Source organism: Panthera pardus, unplaced genomic scaffold (assembly GCF_024362965.1).
Source record: "Panthera pardus isolate Hobbes unplaced genomic scaffold, ASM2436296v1 HiC_scaffold_10, whole genome shotgun sequence".
NCBI lineage: Eukaryota > Metazoa > Chordata > Mammalia > Carnivora > Felidae > Panthera > Panthera pardus.
This window is the reverse complement of record NW_026526655.1, coordinates 50,636,689-50,657,933: the sequence shown is the minus strand read 5'-3', so window position 1 is coordinate 50,657,933 and position 21,245 is coordinate 50,636,689. Positions and strand designations below refer to the sequence as shown.

General features: G+C 36.6%; 1 protein-coding gene across 2 annotated transcripts in view; it reads left to right on the top strand.

Moving 5' to 3' along the window:
* The first annotated feature begins 2,262 nt into the window (after positions 1 to 2,262).
* NUP35 (nucleoporin 35) overlaps positions 2,263 to 21,245 on the top strand; it is a 32,793-nt gene continuing 13,810 nt past the window's right edge. Inside the window, exons 1-4 of one of the 2 annotated variants that reach the window (XM_019461471.2) lie at positions 2,263 to 2,370; positions 5,813 to 5,983; positions 9,724 to 9,851; positions 12,709 to 12,775. In XM_019461471.2, coding sequence (XP_019317016.2) covers positions 2,331 to 2,370; positions 5,813 to 5,983; positions 9,724 to 9,851; positions 12,709 to 12,775 — 406 coding nt within the window. In that variant the 5' untranslated portion in view covers positions 2,263 to 2,330. Of the gene's footprint in view, positions 2,371 to 2,829; positions 2,944 to 5,812; positions 5,984 to 9,723; positions 9,852 to 12,708; positions 12,776 to 21,245 lie in introns of those variants that run through there. The other variant, XM_019461480.2, reaches the window with a different exon arrangement.

The following is a 21,245-nucleotide window of genomic DNA, read 5'->3' as shown; positions in this document are numbered from 1 at the left end:
AATAACAACAGTAAATAATATCTATAGTCAACCATTAGTTAAATAGAATAAGCTAAAGGCCCTTCTTAAGCCCTCCAACTACAAACGCCTTTCCTCCTCCATCTTCCCTGTGAATAGTTTGGCACAAATGTTTTCTAGCTTCCTTCCTTCCTCCTTTCCTTCCTTCCTTCCTGGCTTCTCTCTCTCTCTCTCTCTTTTTTTTAAAGTTTATTACTTATTTTGAGAAAGAGTGTGAGCAGGGGAGGGGCAGAGAGAGTGGGAGAGAGAGAATCCCAAGTAGGCCCCACACTCAGTGCAGAGCCCAACTCTGGGCTCGATCCCACATACCATGAGATCATGACCTGAGCCGGAACCAAGAGTCGGATGCTCAATTGACAGAACCACACAGGTGTCCCACTTCTTTTATTTAATAAGCATTCCTCCCCACCCCTTTGCATATGTATTCAAATATGCTTTTTAGTGGCACCTAGGGGGTACATGTGCACTCTCTCTCTCAAAATAAATGAATAAACGTTAAAAAAACAAATATACTTTAAAAAAATGAAATGATGCCATATATATTTTTTCAAATTGCTACTTTCAGTATGTCGATCATGAAGACTTTTCTAGATCCACACACACACACACACACCAAATATAGCTCATGCTTTTTAACAGGTGCATAATGTTCTTTTGTTTGGACAGATCATAATTTATATTTATAAATATAATACATATTATAATATAATATTTATATTACTTAGAAATCCTTCATTTATAAACCCTTCTTGGAATCTTCATTCTAAAAAGGGGTTTCGTGAGCATGCTGGGCTGAATGACAGCCCCTGAAGATGTCTTCACTACCTTACATAGCAAAAGGTGCTTTGCAGATAGGACTATTGACTTAGCACAGTTGGCTATTGAAATGAGAAGATTATCCTGGATTATCTCAGTGGGCCCTAAATATAATCACAAATGTCCTTATAAGAGGAAGGGACAGGGAAAGTTTACTACAGAAGTTCATGTGATGACAGAAGCAGAGAGAAACAGTGCCAGAGAAAGAAAAGATGCTGTACCACTAGCTTTGAAGGGGGAAGGAGCTACAAGCCTGAGGAAATGGATTTTCCCCTGAAGCCTCCAGAAGAAACCAGTCTTACTGACACCTTGATTTTGGCCCCTTTAAGACTCATTTCAAGTTTCTGCCCTCAGGACTATACAAGATAAATTTGTGTTGGTTTAAGCTGCCAAATTTGTTGTAATGTAGTATGACCTCATCTGAACTTGGTTGCATCTACGGACCTTATTTCCAAATAAGGTAACATATGTATTGGAGGTTAGATATTGAACATACCTTTTTGAGGGATGCAATTCAACCCACACACCTGTTTTAAAAAAAAAAAAGTCAATTGGTTTTAAGTTTGATTTCTGGGAACTTGCCAGAAACTAAGTAATGCTGGAATTGTTATTGCCTCATTCAAATTACAACATTCTTGCTGGATTTGGAATTTCAGGAAATCCCAGAGGAAAGAGGGAGAGAAGATGGGTGGGGATTTAGAGGATAACGAGTTTGTTATGGACCAGAGAGCATCTCAGAATATATACATGCTGCATATCATTTTTATAAAGTTAGTGAACAAAACAACGTATAGAATGCGAATATGTGTAACCTGTATTTGAAGACTGTAAAAAAAAGCAGCAAAGTAGGAGGAGGACGGAAGAGATGGGACAGTGAGGAGCACACAGGATTCTCCAGTGTTATTAGCCTCCACTGTTCAGTATCTTTTGTACGTATATAAAACAATGTATGCGTTACGCTTAATGTAAAATAGTGCCTTTATAACATCTTTAAAAAATGGCATAGAGATGGTAGGAAATATACTTTGAGAACGCAACTCATATACTCATATACCAAGCCTGAAATCAACACTGGAAAGCGGCACCGTTACTTCGTTAAGGTAATTTTTTCAGGTGTTACTCGGAAAAGCTGACAGATGACAGAGTGCTGGGTAAACTCACTCTAATTATGAAACCGTGAGTAAAAGAACATGTGCTTCCATGAAACTTAAGCACCAACAGTTCAGGAGGCGCACAGCGTTAGCAAAAACCATTGCCGGAACCATCGTTTTCACCATAGTTCATCCCATTTCCTGCGAAATTCTTCTCGGAAACGCAGACTCTGCGAAAAGACGTTTGCCCGATTCCAAAATGACTGCTGCGGCGCCCACAATAAAAGTATAGCGCAAGACCGGAAGTTACGCAACCTCATAAGGCAGCGCGCCCTTACCCGTGAGAGAGTTTCCGCCATTTTTGAAAATCGGGAAGGTCCGGGGCCAAGTGTGGTTGCAGCTGCGATGGCAACCTTTGCCGTGGAACCCCAGGCGCCCTCGTTGGGTGAGTGAAAAACTGCTTTTCCTCGCTGGCGCTGCGATCCACGCCGTAGAACTAGGAGCAAGCAAGACTGAAAGCCAGTAGTCATCAGGCTCTTTGCTAGTTTCAGTCGCGGGTACGAGCCCCTGGTTCACCCACAAGTTTTCAGTTGTCCCCCTGCTCAGGGCGTCATCACCCTGCCGCCAGCAAGGCGGCTCCGGGAAGCTGCGGGCCTGGGTAGGGCGTGGGAATGGCTGTCCAGTGGTGACTAAGCCGTTTTGTCCCCCAACACGCGGGCCGCATTCGTTCTGCCCATACCTGAGACTCTCCGAGCGCCGAGGACGCGGTGCTGAGTTCCTGGATCCGGGGAGGCGTCGGTGTAAAGGAACGGATCCGCGTACACGTGGGTGGGCGGTGACCTGGAGTGTGGTTACAGCTCACCGTTCTTTGGTCACTTGGGCTTTTAGTTTCTGTCGGATTCCTACCTGCCCTGGGCTTAGCAAAAGGAGTTTTATTAGTGGAAACTACGCTTGTGCGACGTTTAACCCCTTGATGGTAGCCATGGAGATACTGGCGTTAATAGGAAGCCGGGAGTTGGTACGATTTTCCCGCCTTTATCTTGGGGAAGTGACTTTGTAGGAGGTCTTTTTCTCTAATCAGTTACGTAATGAATTTTTTAAAAATTCATTCCCATTGTTTAACGGAGAGCCTTGCTGAAAGTGTTGTTCAAAAAAAAATCTATCAAGTTAACAGGATGTAGATTTCCTTTTTGTTTGCTGAGTTTCGGCACTTGTGAGAACCGTCAAAATTTTTAGCAGAAAATTGCTATCATAGAGACGCATTTGAAAATTAGGTTACAACTTTGAGTTTGGAAAAGAAAGCAAGCGCGATATTTGTAGAACGAGGTTTTTTGTTTGTTTTTTGTTGTTTTACATTTGAAGGGTGTAATAGTGCTTGCTATGCTTTGTGCAAAATGTTTCTTTTGGGAATGGAGTTAACTTGGACTGTTTTAGAATTAGTCATAAAAAACTAAATGCATAATGTCAGTGCAGATATTCTGCTACCTTTAAACTTAAGTACAGATGTTTGTTTAGGTATTTATGTTTTGTATTATTTTAGAGATCAGGAAATCATTTCCAGTCCCAAAGTTTTCTATTCAACAAAAACATTTTGGAGTGCATATTTCTTGGGGTTGTAAATGTGAATAAACCCGTCTCTGTTTATTGCCTCATCAGAAATCTGACATTTGCTGATATTGTTCAAGTTCATATATTGCAGGTGAAGAATAAATAATTTTCCCAGCACCTAATGCTATATGAAAATCAAGGATTATTTCAGCAAACAGTGCTAGCTGAGTAAGACCTAGTATTTAACAGATTTTAGGTGTGCAGACTGAAATCGAATTTAAGACTTGCATGATGATTGTTCTAGCTCTCTAAGTGAAATTTAGCCTAAGGGGTGATAACTGACAGGCGGATTAAGACCTCTCTGTGCTCTCCACACTCTGGTGCTTAGTGTTACCACAATATATATACAGATATATCAGAACTTTTCTTAATTCTTCTTACAATGCCATATATGTTTTTTTTTCTTTGGGGGAATGGGAGAATGAGGTAGTTGGTGGTACCTAAAACTTTGTATTTACTACTATAAGTTTCTAAATATCTGTTCAGAATTTGCTTTTGTTTAGGCTTTTGGTGTGTATATTCTTTGGAAATATGTACTAGCAACGTAGTAACAGCACTTTAAAACAATTACAATATAGTTATGGTTCTTCATACCTTATTTCAGTATTTGCTTCATTTTTTTTTCCTGACTTTGCCTTTTTCCTCTTTTATACACTTGCATTGGCATTGTTAATACCTAAGTCTACTATAATGAGGAAGGATAAATAATTGACACCATTTGAATAGCAAGAAACAAATTCTTGAGACTGCTTAGAACTTAAGGAATAGTTAACCATGTAAATAATACATCAAACGTTTGGCCTTTCTGAGTGCAGTGAATCACATTCAGTTTTGTTACATAGTTGAAAACTTAAATTTTAATAAGTAGAAATTGCAAATCCTACATTTACACTTTAGTCACTCAGTTTTCCTATCCTAGGATACCCTTAGAATAATAAGGGTTGAGCACTACTGATATTAGATACTGGGTCAAGTGCTTAATTTGCTGTAATTCTAATCAAAGCTCTGTGAGTGGATGCTGTGATTATGCCCATTTTGCCAAGAGATACGAACCCAGGTCTCTGAGTCCAGGGCCCATTTTTTTTTTTTCATACTGTGCTAATTTGTTCTGAAATTAGAGTAGGTTATAGCTTCCTTTTCTTCAAAATGGGAATAATAATACCTATCCTGTAAATTGTGAAAATTAATTTTAAATTGATGATTGTGAAGTATCAACTGTCTTTAAATTGGTTTTATGTTAGGGAGATTTTTATTGATTATTCCTAACTTTAAAATGATTTTTAAAAATGATCCAAAAATAAAGTTTCCAAATCTTTCAATGTTTCTTAGTTTCTAATCATCACTATTATTTCATGTGTGCTCTTTGTGCTCTAATGTATGCATGATTACACATCGCAATAATGGTTTATAGTTCTTGTTTATGGAAAAGAAAAAAATGGAACATATAGCAAGCTACACCCATTGTGTTTGATTTGCTAAAACTTCGTGTAACTAGCGCACCCACTCTTTCCTTGTTTTTGGTTGTTGCATAGTAGAAACTGACCCAGAAGTGGAAAGAAGTTATTCTGTATGCATTAAGAATTTTTTAAAGATAATACAAAAATTTTCCATTTAAAACTAAATGTTAATTCTCTTTTTGAAAAATGTTTATTTATTTATTTTTGAGAGAGAGTGGGGGAGGGTGCGAATATGAGCAGGGGAGGGGCAGATAGAGGAAAAGAAACCCAAGCTGACTCCCTGCTGTCAGCGCAGAGCCTGATGGGAGGCTCAAACTCATGAACTTGAGCCAAAATTGAGTGGGCTCCTTAACCAGCTGAGCCATCCAGGCATCCCAATAAAAGTGGATTCTTAAATCTGTGAAATAATATAAACAGGAACAGGGGTGCCTGGATGGCTAAATTGAGCAGTTCGAGTCATAATCTCACAGTTGTGAATTCGAGCCCTATGTTGGGCTCTGTGCGGAGCTTGCCTAGGATTCTCTCCTCTCTTTCTGCCCCCCCCCCCCCCCCCCCGCTGCTCTCTCTCTCTCTTTCAAAATAAATAAATACACTTAAAAAAAAAATGAACTAGGACAATTGTAAGATTAGTATTGTTAATAAAAATACTTTTACATTTTTATAAAAATAATTTTTATTGGTTTTTAAAATCTCAACTTTGCTTCTGTAATATGTAAGTTTTGATTAAAGTCTCAAAATTTTTTGTGCTAGCTTCTTACATCTTTTTGTTAGGTATTGTAACATTAAAGTCCTTTGTTTTACTTTATTTTTTGATTAATTTAGGATCTGAACCAATGATGCTAGGTTCACCCACATCTCCGAAACCAGGGGTTAATGCCCAGTTCTTACCTGGATTTTTAATGGGAGATTTGCCAGCTCCAGTGACTCCACAACCTCGATCTGTCAGTGGCCCTTCAGTGGGAGTAATGGAAATGAGATCACCTTTACTTGCAGGTGGGTAAATGCTTGAAATGGTTTCTTAGTACTGTTAAACCATGTATTAGAATTTTAAAAAGAGTAATGATGCAACATTCACCCTTATCAACACATTTATTAATTAAAACAAATAAGCAATGCCTCTATTTTTGATTTTTAGACTCTGGGAATAAAGGTATAAGTAGTATAAGCTACTGTAATTCTAAGAACCACTCATTAAAACTATGTATACTGTATTTCATCCGATCTAAGATGCCCTTGATTGTAAAACTCACCATTATTTTAAGTAGTACTAAGAAAGAAAAGCACTAAATATGATACAATGCCAAGATACTGTTTTTTATAAATTATCCATATCAGAGATGTTAAAGTGTGGGGGAAGAAATACCATTTAACTTCAACTGAATAACTTAATGCATTTAAATAGTTCATCTTAAATATGATAATAGCAAATATCCAGTCAAAAGAAACTAAGTGTAATCAACATGCAGTGCTATATTAGTTTCAGCGTACAGCATATTGACTTGACAGTTCGGTATATTACCCAGTGCTCACCATGACAAGTATAGTCAGTCACCATCTGTCTCCATACAACGTTATGACAATATTGTTGACTGTATTTCCTATGCTGTACTTTCATCTCTGTGGCTTATTTATAAATAAATAACTGTAAGTTTGTACCTCTTAATGCCCCTTGTCTATTTTGCCCATCTTCCCACTCACCTCCCTGTGGCAGCCACCAGCCCTCTGTATTCAAGAGTCTGGTTTGTTTTGTTTTTTGTCTGACTTCACTTACCACCCTCTAGGACCTTGATAGATGAATGGATAAAGAAGATGTGATATATATATGTGTGTGTGTGTATATATATATATATATATGTGTGTGTGTGTGTGTGTGTATATATATGTGTGTGTGTGTGTGTATATATACACACATATTTATATACATATACATGTGTATATATACATACATACGTACATATATATATATACATACATACACACACACACATATACATATGTATGTATGTATATATATATATATGTACGTATGTATGTATATATACACATGTATATGTATATAAATAAAATGGAATGATGGAATGTTAGCCATAAAAAAGAATGAGATCTTGCCATTTGTGGTATAAGAAATGTAATTTGAAATGTGTAGATATAAATTCTACTTCTAGTCATAGTGAATTAAGATTCTCAGCATGTTTAGTGGAAAGATTTATTCTACAAACTATGGGGAAGTTTTTTTACACAGAATTTGCAATTATCAGCACAAAATATTATCTAAATGCAACACATATCTTACAAGACTCCTTTAGCAAAGAAATATTTTAAAAGATAACTTTGGGGGCGCCTGGATGGCTCAATCAGTTAAGCGTCCAGCTTTAGCTCAGGTCATGGTCTTGCAGTCCGTGAGTTCGACCCACGTTGGACTCTGCTGACAGCTCAGGGCCTGGAGCCTGCTTCAGATTCTCTGTCTCCCTCTCTGTCCCACCCCCACTCTCACTCTGTCTCTCTCTTGCTCAAAAATAAATAAACATTAAAAAAAAGAGAGATAACTTTGAGGTTTTCACTATGAGTAGTGAGAATTAGCTACAGAAATGGTTGGATTCCAAATGTGAGCTGATATCCTTTTAATAGATGTTTAAATGGAAAACTTCTCACTTTGCTCTTAAGGTATTATTTGGTTTGAAGTGGTTTATTATTTTAAGATTGATCAGGGACAATATAAATTATATTCATAATTGACTTATTGTTATTCTGGATAGGTTTTTGTTTTTTATACATTTGACCCTTGAACAACACAGGGGTTTGGTGTGCTGATCCCCTGGACACTTGGAAATTCTAGTATGATTTTGACTCCCCCAAAACTTAACTAATAGCCTGTTTTTGACTGGAAGGTAGCCTTCCCGATAACATAAATAGTTGATAACTATATATGATATAGTTGATATACTGACATATAACTATATGATATAGTTGATATGCTGATAACATAAACATTTTGGATATGTATTATAAACTGTTCTTACAGCAAAGTAAGCTAGAAAAAGAAAATGTTACTAAGAAAGTCATAAGGAAAAGAAAATACATTTACAGTACTGCACTGTAAAAAATCTGTGTATAGGTGGACCTACATGTGCAGTTCATACTTGTGTTTGTCAAGGGTCAAATATGTATTTCAAATGTATTTTTATTGTAGCTACTATATGTTGAGTACTTATAAGCCAGGCAATACCCTAAGCATATTATATGTTACTTTCATTTTTTCATCAGTCTTAAAGGTTAGGTAGTAGTATCCCTGTTTTTCAAAAGGGGAAACTGAAGCTAAATGCAATAAAGAACTTCCTTAAGCCTACTTTTTTTTTTCTTAACTTTTTTAAATGTTTGTTTTTGAGAGAGAAAGAGAGAGACAGAGTGTGAGCGGGCAAAGGGTAGAGAGGGAGAGGGAGACACAATCTGAAGCAGGCTCCAGGCTCTGAGCTGTCAGCACAGAGCCCGATGCGGGGTTGAACTCAGGAACCGCAAGATCATGACCTGAGCCGAAGTCGGACGTGTAACTGACTGAGCCACCCAGGTGCCCCAAGCCTACTTGTTAGTAAGTGACAGAGCAGGAGGTTAAAGCTCAGATTAGTTCTGTTTTATAGTCTATGCTCTAAACAGCTTATGATGTACTATCTAAGCTTAGACATTAAGTCATAACAGAGGGTCAGGTCTGTTTCACTATTTGGCATTGATGATTCTCTGATTTATAAAGGCATCTTTTTTTTTTTTTTTTTTTTAATATTAATTTTTGAGAGAGAGAGAGAGAGAGAAAGAAAGAATCCCAAGCATGCATCTTGCTATCAGTGCAGAGCCCATCCTGGGGCTTGAACTCACGAACCATGACCTGAACTGAAATCAATAGTCAGATGGTTAGCCGACTGAGCCACCCAGGTGCCCCTTTAAAGACCTTCTTATGTCCCCAAAGTTGATTTTTTCCTATATATATATATATATATATATATATATATATATATATATATATATATTATGTACTTCAATATATTTCTATTATGAGGAACATGAATGGGATCTCTTTAATTTTGACAAATTCCACATTAGGTGATTATATTCAAGTTAATTTTGACAAATTCCACATTAGGCAATTATATTCAAGTGTATATAAACTGGAGCTGTTTACCTACTTTCAAGTGAGAAATACGATCAAATTTTGTATTGAAATGTTAAGGATTTGTAGAGAAAGCAAAAGCTACATGTGTTTACAAAAAACTAAAATTTCTGTTTTCTTATTCTGAAATTTTTTATTCACACACAGTCTATGAATCACCAGCTTTGGCGTAGCTGGAAACTTGTTAGAAATTTAGTGTCAGGCTCCACCTCACATGTTCTGAATCAGAATCTGAATTTTAACAAGATGGACTCTTAAGTGTATTAAAGGTTGAGAAGCCCTAGGAAACAAGAGTTTAAGTTGATATTTTAAAGATACAAATGAGAAAGGGGCACCTGGGTAGCTCAGGCTCTGATCTTGCGGTTCATGGGATCGAGCCCTGCATTGGGCCCTGTGCTGACAGCACAGAGCCTGCTTGGGATTCTGTCTCTCTCTGCCCCTCCCCTGCTTGTGCACTCTCTCTTGCTCTCTCAAAATGTATAAATAAACACTTTTTTAAAATGTGTAAATGACAAAAAAATCTTATCAGAAAGGTGGAAGACTTGTTTTCTCACCTGTTTTTTGTGCATTGTAGGTGGATCACCACCACAACCAGTTGTGCCCGCTCATAAAGATAAAAGTGGAGCCCCACCAGTTAGAAGTATATATGATGATATTTCCAGTCCAGGACTTGGATCAACACCTTTAACTTCAAGAAGACAGGTAATGTACACACCCCCATTTATGACCCACAGTAATTTCTTATTTTTATGTGGATACACAGCGAGGATCAGTAATTTGAAATGTTCTTCTGAGGTCTACTTTAGTGTAACTGTGTTGCACAGAATAACTATCAAGGACATTTATCATAAAATCTACTTACATTGTGTTTATCATGAAATGTTCTTAACAAATATAATAGAACAGCCGATTGTTTTCTCATATTGGTGATTCTGTGGTGTATTATAGGTAGGTCTTATTTACTTGTCCCTGCCCTAAACCTAGCAATACACACATGGAAATGATTATGGTTTCAATGATTCCAATTGTTTAAAAAATTCAGTATGCATAATTTTGTGAAGGAACAAATGAAGAGTTAGGGTTTCATCCAGATGTAGGGTACTTTGTAATGATTTGAGATCTTTGTTTTAGGAATGGTTTTATTAATATAAGACACATATCCTTTTAGAGCTATGCTCACTGTTTACTTATTTTACTGAAAACGCATCCTCCCATATTTATGAGCTGATGGTTTAGTTTGTTCCAGGTGCAGGTGTTCTGATGGTGATGTTTAATTTTGGTTGGTGTGGGTGTAGGCGTTCTGATGGAGTTATTTTCAGTCATAGATTATGCAAGGTAGAGATCCTGTGTTTTGATGGGACTGATAGCTATAAAAGAAAATGATACTTTTGAAGTACCTCTGGTATACAGGTCCTGATCTTAAAACTTCCTGTTTTATGTATTTTTTTCACTTCTTCCTCATGGTAATTTTGTGAATTAGTTGTTATGAGCTTCATTTTATCATTGAGGACACTAGGGCACAGAAAGCTTAAATAATTTGTCAAGAGTAAGGCAACTAGTCTAGTGGAGCCAAACTTTAAACCCAGGCAGTCTTCAATCTAGAGCCAACGTTTGTAACAGCCATGCTGTCCTAACACTACTATAATAACTCTGGATGGTCAGTTTAAAGGTAGTGTGGATTTTTCTTTTAAGTAGGAAGGTTAGTAGCTTATGGAGTCACAAATATTCTATCCCTATTGTGCTTTAGCAGGACATACAGTTACATACAGTGTGTCAGTTAAACTGATAAGTTGTTTGTATAAGGATATTTCTGCAGTTTGGTTTGATTTGCCTTTCCCTGAATCAAATAGAGCATAGTGGCTAGAAAGTTTAAGAATGGTAGAAAGCATCTTCTAGTAAATTTTGACTATTTTTAGACTTGGTATGCCTAGCATAGTAGGCCTACTTGTCAAGCAAAGCAGAATTAGTTCACTGTGTAAAACACATTACCTTCTCTTTCCGTCACTTTTAGAACTGCCCTACTGTCCAATACAGTAGCCATTGGCCAAATGTGGCTGTTGACACTTGAAATGTGGCTAGTCCTATACATAATTGAGATACGCCGAAGTGTAAAATACACACTGGATTTTGAAGACTTAGGAAGAATGTGAGCTATCTCATTTAGTTTTTTATGGTGATTACGTATTGAAAATGATGATAATTTGGACCTGCTAGATTAAATAAACTACTTATTTTTACTTTTTTAATGTGTCTCCTATAGAATTTAAAATTACTTCTACTGCTTATGTTCTATTTGGACAATGGTATTCTAGCCAAATCAGAATATTCTGGCCTGGGATATTTTTCTAAAAGGCTGATAAGTAAATTTCATGTTTGGTTTGAGAATGACTGGCTTATAAATTTATGCTAGTTTTCATTACTTCTCTGATAACCAATGAAAACAAAGGTAGTTTACAGTTATTACTATGTTCAAAATGTTTAAAAGTCTTGTGTTATAATTTGTAGAGAATGTTTTTGATTTAAAAGTTGGTAAGAATATTATTATTAGTTAAAAGCCCTCATTAGTTTTGCCCCAAGACTTTGCTTAGCCTCTCTCTAATCGTGAAAGAAAATGGCATTAAGAATTGAACAGTACATTTTGTATGTCTCTTAAAGTTATTTCAACATTTGGTTCTGGTTGCTAGATAATAGCTAGATTTTAGATTTCCTTAGTTTAATCAGAATCTGTTACTAAAAAATCTATTTCTGTATATTTACTTCTAGAGAAAGTCTGTTCTCATTCTTGATTAGATATTGCCTTTGTTTAATCTTTAATTTTCTCACATTTAAAGGAATTAGTATTGATAATTTTCTTGCTTTGTAACTTTCTACTAGTAGAGACAGAGGCATACTGTCTTTTTTATTATATAGACTGATTTGTTTAAAAAAAAATTTTTTTTTTTTTTTTAACATTTATTTATTTTTGAGACTGAGAGAGACAGAGCAGGAGCAGGGAAGGGGGCAGAGAGAGAGGGAGACACAGAATCCGAAGCAGGCTCCAGGCTCTGAACTGTCAGCACAGAGCCTGATGCAGGGCTCAAACCCACAAACCATTAGATCATGACCTGAGCTGAAGTCAGAGGCTTAACCAACTGAGCCACCCAGGTACCCCTATATAGAGTGATTTGAATCTGTATTATTTCATGGTTTGTAAATGTCTGCTTAAAAATAGAATTCTGCCATCTTTCTGTTTTTCTGTGTGTTATTTCAAATATTGTGCTTTAGGAACTAAAAACAAATAGCAAAAGTTATTTTCTACTAAGAACAGTGTCTTTTTATTTAATGTAACTTAACTTTAAACAAAGAATATGCTAAAGGGTATAACATATTTTAGAATCATACTGCTCAACTTAAAGAAAAAAGTTGGAGTACTCTTAGATTGTGAACTAATTAGAGGCATCCTTAGTACCTGGTAGACATGCAGTTGTCTATTGAATGAAACCTTTCAACACTTACTGTGTTTATGTTCTGGTAAGATCATTGCGTTTTTACTCTAACACTTTATTCTATTTTCATGTAGCCAAACATTTCAGTAATGCAGAGTCCTCTTGTTGGAGTTATGACGACTACTCCTACTCCTGGAACAGGTAAAGGCCTTTTAATGTCAAAGACTATTCTGTCTTTTTTGAATGAGATAATATAAGACTTTGTTGATAATTGGCCAAAATTTTTTCTTTCATATTTCAAACTTGGAGACCTTGTCAAATGTTAGTAACTTCATTCATAAGGGAAATACTTTGTATATTGGATTTTTTTTTCCTGAACTTATAGTAGGTAGGATGTGATATTCTCAAAATATTAAGAGTTTAAAGAAAATATGTACTTAGTAGTGTTTCCTCAGTTACTAAAAACTGTAATTTAAAAAAGAGGTGTTGCAGTTGGGAAGAAAAGGAATACAGAGACTGAGCAATAAAGATGTTTTGAAAGCTTTTAATATATAGCTATAAATCTAAATGTCATTGACTACAAACAGCCACTGATTATATGTAGTTTTTCTTTAAGATTAATGGTATTTTTATCACCATCAGCATCATCATTAGCACAACTCTTGTTACATATTCATATAATTTATCAAATGATCTCTCAGTAAATATATGAACACATAACCATATGTGCCAGGCCCCGGGAAACTGAACAAAATAGGTAATCCATACCTTTATTGAGTTTGCATTTATTTAAAGAATTTACATTTACATTTATAAATGAAATAATTAAACTATAAAGTTTATTAGAAGGTGATATATTTTATGGAGGAAAATTAAGCAGCAAAGGGGGAGTTAGCAGGTGAGGGCTTATAGGTTTAAATGGGGGGTAGTATATTAGTTTTCTATTGCTGCTGTGACAAACTACTACAAACTTAAAAGTGGCTTAAACAACAGTTCTGGAGGTGAGAAATCTCAAATGGGTCTCAATGGACTAAAATCAATGCATTTGTAAAGCTGTGTTTAGTTTATGGAAGCTCTAGGGGATAATCTGTTTTCTTGCCTTTTTCATCTTCTACCCACATTTCTTTGCTCGTGATCTCCTTTCTCCATCTTCAAAGCTAGCAACTTTGCATCTCTCTGATCATTCTTCCGTAGTCACATCTCCCCCTTCTCTCTTTTAAATACCCTTGTGAGTACAGTGGATCTGTCTGGATAATCCAGGATCATCTCCCTATTTTAAGGTCAGCTGGTTAGCAGCCTTAATTCCATCTGCAACCTTAATTCTCCTTTGTCATGTAACATAGCTTATTCCCAGGTTCCAGGGATAAGGACATGGGCATCTCTGGGGGCCATTATTCTGCTTCCTACAGAAAGGTAGAGGAAAAGTGACATTTACTCAGAAACCTAAACTAAGTAAGGGAGGGGCGCCTGGGTGGCTCAGTTGGTTAAAGCGTCCGACTTCGGCTCAGGTCATGATCTTACGGTTCGTGAGTTTGAGCCCCACGTCGGGCTCTGTGCTGACAGCTTGGAGCCTGGAGCCTGCTTGGGATTCTGTGTCTCCCTCTCTCTCTGCCCCTCCCTTGTTCATGCTCTGTCTCTCTCTGTCTCAAAAATGAATAAACGTTAAAAAAAAAATTTTAAAAAAATTAAGGGAGGTGGGGACAGTGTTCTAGAAAGAGAAAAACGTAGAGGCACTGAGGTGGCAGTGTGTCTTGGGTGTTCAAGGAGGCTAGTGTGAAATGGAGCCAGTGAGGGGTAGAATACTAGGAAATGAGGTCAGAAAGATAACGGGGACCCATAGTACAGGGTCTTGTATGTCATGGAATCAACTGGTTTTTACCCAGAAAAGGCAGAAAACAAATAGGATGAGACTGCTGCTGTGGTGATTACAGACTTTTGGTTAAGGGGCGGGGTAGAAGCAAAACCAAAATAAGAGGCTACTACTGCATTAATCCAGTTGAGGGACAAAGCAGGGTGGGAAGAGAAAGAGGAATAACAACAACAAAAAAGATGGGACAGAAAAGCCCAGCAAGACAGTAGATTTAAAAGGAACCAGATCAACCATTATATAAACTGAAATGTACTAAACACTGCAGATAAAAGGCAGAGGTTATCAGAATTGTTAACAAAAGCAGTATCCAAAGACAAGTTTTTGTTTTGTTTTGTTTTTTTTTCATCTTCTGAGTCCAGAGTTTTTCAAGCGTCTGAATCTTCACTGGTGGCAGTGGTTTTTATAGTCACTTATAGGTAGATTTCTGCTACCAGTTTGATCAAGGCTATTTAGGCTTTTTCTGTACGTTCCTCAGATTTCTTCTACTATCCAGCCACTGCCTGGTTCCAAAGCCACTTCCACATTTTTAGGTATTTGTCACAGCAGCACCTGGCTTATAATCAGAATCTGTATTAATTTTTGTAAGTTTATTTATTTTGAGAGAGAGCACACACGAACGTGGGAGGGACAGTGAGAGAGGAAGAGAGAGAACACCTCAGAGCTTGACTCTGGGGCTTGATCTCACAAACTATGAGATCATGACCTGAGCTGAAATCAAGAGTCTAACGCTTAACCGACTGAGCCTCTCAAGTACCTCATAATCTGTGTTAGTTTAAATTTGCTGCCTTAACAGATTATCACAAATTTAGTGGCTTAAAACAATACAAAACTTTTTTTTTTTTTTTTTTTTTTTTTTTTTTTCAATTGTAAGTAATCTCTACAACTGTTGTGGAGCTTGAACTTGTAACTGTGAGATCAGGAATTTCATGGTCCACCAACTGAGCCAACCAGGCACCCACCCCTGTTTTTTCTTTTTAAAGATTTTAAAACAGATTTATTTTCTCACTTTTTTTCTTTGCTTTAGAGCTCGGGTGTCAGCAGGGCTGTGTTCTCTTCGTGAGGTTCTGGGTATTAATCCACTTTCAAGCTCATTCATGTTGTTCGAATTTACTTCCATGTGGTTGTAGGACTGAGGTCCCTGTTTCTTTCCTAGCTGTTGCCTGGAGGTGTTTCTCAGCTTGTAGAGTCTGCCCTTATTCTTTGGCTTATGACTCCCTTTCCATATTCAAAGACAGCAGTGGCACATCAAGGTCTCTTTTATACTTTGAATCTCTCTGACCTCCCTCTTCTCTTGTATTTCTGACTTGACTTTCCTGCCATCTGCTGCTATTAAGGGCTCATTTGATGATATTGGGCCTACTGGAATAATCCAGGGTAATTCCTTATTTTAAGATCCAGCTGATTAATAACCTTCATTTTATCCAGCAGTACCTGGACTAGTGTTTGAATTACCAATGAATTAAACCAGGGGACAGAAACTTTGGGGGTATATCTTTAGATTCCTGTCTGCCACCTATACCATAGTGAACAATTTAGGTGTGTTACCTCAGTCTTAGTTACATATGTGAGGTGGAATGTTCTGGGGGGAGTTCAGGTATTAACAGTCTTAATCTGATCATGCAAATAGGTAGATGACAATGTTTTGTTACTTGACTAGTTGCTACTAGTGACTCTTCATTATTCAGTTGAGTCAGTTAAGTCATCCCAGGGACATTGAAAATGCAAAAACACAATGTTAAGTAATGTACTTCATGCTTTAAAGGTTCTCTTAGTTGTTTGAAAAGCATACATGATAATATTCTTATTGTTGTCAAGTAGAAGAACACATGATTAAAGTTATTTAAACATCCTTTTGTTATTTTTCTCAAATAGTGTTAACTTCTGTGAGGTTCTTGTACTTTTAGAATTTTTTATGAAAATACAAGAACCATGGTAGGAAAATAATATGTATCGTAAATTGGCCACTGGGAGCCACTGCTGCTTCTACTTTGAGGTTAAGGAATTTATGTTTAGAAAGTCTTCATGTGGCATATGTGAAAAAGAATATTTTTGAAAAGATATGATGGGCATGAGGATCTATCGTGTGATCAATAATAAGCAACAAAAAGGGGGAAAAGAAGTTGACTTGAGAAAATTGAAAGGAAAATGTAGACTTAAAACTTAGAGCTTTTTTTTTTTTAGCTCCTATAGTGTTAACCAAATGAAAATTTCTTGTATAATTTGTAAATTTTAACTTTCTGAGATAGACAACTTTTATAAAGAGATATCATGGGGTTTAGTGATGTTAGTGTGTTTATGCTTAGGTCTTTGTGTCCAATAAGGAGTTTTTTGTTTGTTTTAATTTTGTAAGTGATGTTAAAATCTTTTTAAAAATTTTATTTCTGGTGCAGGGAAACCTTGGTCATATGATAAAGTGAGAAATCTAGATTAGAGAATTTCAGAAACTGTTTTCAATCATGGCATATTATTGCCCTGAGTATGTTTGGCCTGTTTCCCTGTCTGCACCTCTCAGTTTTCTTCTGCTGCTATTTAAATATTCCTCTGTTTTTCACACTCTTTTAAATTTTTTCTTAATTTTTTTGAACTGCTTTCATGTATCTATCCGTTTTCTTCTCAAATGGTATACCACTTTTGTCTACTGAATTAGAATCCTTATTTATGTTAGCATATTGTTAACAGACTAAGTGTGTTATTCAGGCTATAGTACTTTCCAAGTGTTTTTGTTGATGCTAGGAGCTCAGAGTTCTGATAGTGTTCCTAGGAGAGGAGGAAGAGGACTAATTTATCTGTGAGGGACCTTTTCCTGACACTTCTTTTTCTGATCTGGGTTAGCTGATCTTGCATGTGCTTCTGTACAGCTGTCTCTGCTTAGCTCCTATCTTTCTCCACTACTGGACTATGAACTCCTTCAGGACAGAGATTCTTTCTGTATTTTTTCATTATTTACCCATCACAGAGCTGGTTATAAAGGGACCTCAGTAAACATTTGTTGACTGAATGGGTTGATGGATATAAACTGTAGTGAATTGAATAGTGGCCCTGAAATGGTATGTCCTTGTCTTAATCCCCAGAATCTATGACTCTTACTGTGTGGTTCAAATAAATAGTTAAGGTCTTGAGAGGAGGAGCTCCCAAGGAAATCTTGAAAATTCAGGAGAGAGCAGAGTAGGGAGAAGGTAATCTTGATAATTACCTAGATGGTCCCTAAATTCAATCATTAGTGTCCTTAACAGGAAAGAGAGATTTGACACAGACCTCCAAAACATGCAGTGGATTAGGTGATGTGAAGACAGGCACAGATTGGAGTGTTGTCACCACAAGCCAATGAACACCAAAATATGCCAGCAGTAACCAGAAGCTAGAAGAGGCAAGCGATTGATTCTCTCTGAGTGCCTTTGGCACACATTTGGTCCTGATGAAAATTTGATCTTGGACTTCTGGCTGTGACAAGAGCTGTGAGACAATAAATTTCTCTTGTTTTCAGCCACCCAGTTTGTGGTAATTTGTTAGAACAGACACAGGAAACCAGTATATATGTATATAACGTTTTGAGGTGATGACATCCCAATACCAAAAAGAGGATTGGAATATTTGTGTCTAACTTGACATGGCATAGTTTTAAAAAAAATTACAATTAGAGTAGTAAACACTAACCTTACTCCAGATTGCATTAGTTTTGGATGCTGCTGAAACAAATTATCGCAGATTTATGGCTTAAAACAACTCAAATTTGGGGTGCCTGGGTGGCTCAGTTGGTTAAGTGTCCGACTTTGGCTCAGGTCATGATCTCACGGTTCATGGGTTCAAGCCCCGCATCGGGCTCTGTGCTGACAGCTTGGAGCCAGGAGTCTGCTTCAGATTCTCTCTCTCCCTCTCTCTCTGCCCCTCCCCTGCTCACTCTCTGTCTCACTCTCAAAAATAAATAAACATTTAAAAAATTTAAAATAAAAAACTCATTTATTACATTAAAATTCTGGAGGTCAGAAGTCTAATATTGTCAATGGGCTGAAATCAAGGCATCAATAGATCTGTGTACTTTTCTGGAGGTTCTAGGGGTTAATCTTTTTTTTTTTTTTTTTTTTTTTTTCTGTCTCCTTTCTAGCTTTTAGAAGCTATCCATATTTCTTGGCTCATGGTTCCCTACCATCTTCGAAGTCTGCACTAATCAGTTGGGCCTTTCTTCTACCACTCTTTCTTTCTCCATTTAAGGAATCTTGTGATTATGTTGGACCTACTAGGTTAATCCAGGATAATATTCTCATTTAAGATCAGGTGATTAGTAGTCTTAATTCCATGTACATCCTGTAGTTCTTTTTACCATGTAATGTAATTTGCTCACAGCTTCTGGATATTAGGATTTGGACATCTTTGGGAGACCATTTTCTGCCTAACATACTGATTTTTTAAAATTAGTCACCAAAATTTATTTAATCTCATGCCAGACTAACCATAGTACCATTGAATAGAGTCTAGCTTTGGTGGGGATAATATTTTCTATTTTAGTCAAAATAATAAAAGCAGATAGTTTTTAAAAATCAAACAGTACTAAAAAAAAAAAAAATCAAACAGTACTTAACTATGTACAATGAAATGCAGCATTCTTTAGCCTTATTCCTCCAGAACCAGTCCAGACCTTAGAGCTATTCCTTTTGGAATTTACTTTCATTTATCTAGATGAGATGCTATGTTAGTTTCAAATTACCACAAATTTAGTGGCCTAAAATAATTCAGATTTATTCTGTTGCAGTTTTGTAGAAGCCAGAAGTCCAGAATCAGTTTCCTTGGGCTAAAGTCAAAGCGTTGGTAGGACTAGTTTCTTCTGGAGGTTCTAAGGAGAATTCATTTTCTTTTTTTCTCCCAGCTTCTAACAGTTACCTGTATTCTTTGGTTTGTGGCCCCTTTCATCTTCAAAGTGTATCTCTCCAATCTCTGTTTTCATCATCACATCACCTCTATGGAGTTAAAAAATCTTCCTCCCTCTCCCTTTTTTAAGGGCACTAGTGGATATATTGGGAGCCCACCTGAATAATCTTGGATAATCTTCCCATTTCAAGATTGTTAAGCACATCTGCAGAGTCCCTTTTGCCATATAAGTAAAATATTCACAGGTTCTAGGTATTAGGATATAGTCATGTTGGAGGTCCATATATTGTTGGAGTCCACCATATATGATTATGTGGCTAATCGATTGTCAGTTTTCAATGTTGGTATATTATCTTAAGGTAATTGGAGTTTATCTTACCTCCACATTATCTGAATATATCAGACTTTATTCCTTTGTCAATGTTTGTTATGACTATATAAACACTTTTTTATGCTTAACCAAGTAGTATAATTTATCTTTCTCTAAAATTTTTCTAAGTTAATAATTGTATTTTTTCCCATTTGTCTAATTTTCTCTGTGCCATCTACTCCTTTGATTTTAGGCAAATGTCGTTGCTAAGATACATATCTGAGCATTTTAAAAATGCTCAAAGATAGTTTCAAATAGTTTTTTGTTTCACTTTAAACTGAGAACTCTCTTTTAGCCTCTGTTTGGGCTGTTTCCTCTTTGGGCTGAGGCCAAATTCTTTTTTTTAAATTTTTTTTTTTAACGTTTATTTATTTTTGAGACAGAGAGAGACAGAGCATGAACGGGGGAGGGTCAGAGAGAGAGGGAGACACAGAATCTGAAACAGGCTCCAGGCTCTGAGCAGTCAGCATGGAGCCCGACGTGGGGTTCGAACTCGCGGACGGTGAGATCGTGACCTGAGCCGAAGTCGGAAGCCTAACCGACTGAGCCACCCAGGCGCCCCGAGGCCAGATTCTTTATTGCACATAGAGCTACTTGGTTTCATGGTAAGAAGGAAGAGCACTGTCAGGAACCACTTTTTTCCCAAGTTTCTTGTGCCGTATATCTGTTTAAAATTTATCACTCTTTTTATCTCCATTTATGTTAGTGGCCTATTTTGAAATAATTAAATCTATTCTTTAATTGAAGACATTTCATAAAGGGTAATAAGGTCTTTTGCCCTCTACTTTAATTTGATCTTATGAAGAGTGTTTGAATAGTAATTTACCAAGGGAGACACATTACAGTCCAATTTGATGTGGTTTGATAGGTGTACTTTATTTTCATCTTATAAAGCTTAGCATGTGGGTACAAGAAGTCTGATTGAAAGGAAGTAAAATCAGTGGAGCAATTAAACATTAACAAGGTGGGGGGCAATTATGCTAAAGTTATGTAAATAGTTTTAGATTATGTATAAGTAATTATGTTTTTCAGAGTAGTTGACAGGGCAAAAATTAGATTGCTTATTCGTTTGAGACTTAATTTTGATTTGTTTTATTTTTAAAGGTCATAATGGTTGTCTCATTTTGAGCCTTCATTTAATTTCTTGCTTGAAGGTTATTACATGATGTAGCATAACTAAATTGAACCTTTTTAATGGTAATACACAACATAAAAAATTGGAATTGGCTTTAGATTTTATATTAAAATGCTCTTTACCATCTTTTGTATGTTAAAGGCATGTCTTTGTGGTAAGAACTAAATTCATTTAAAAATATCTTTTGTGTCTTTTGCTTATTTCCTAAAGGGATAGTTGATAAGTTAGTTGATAAGCAGACACTTGTCAAAGTAGCGAGTTACATTTTAAATCATCCTCATTTTTTTTTTTTTTTTTAAAGTTTACTTATTTTGAGAGGGCATGTGTTTGCACGTTTGCGCCATCAGGGAGGGGCAGAGAGAGAGATAATTAATCTCAGGCAGGCTCCACACTGACAGTTAGATGCAGGGCTCGAACCCCCACAAACTGGGAG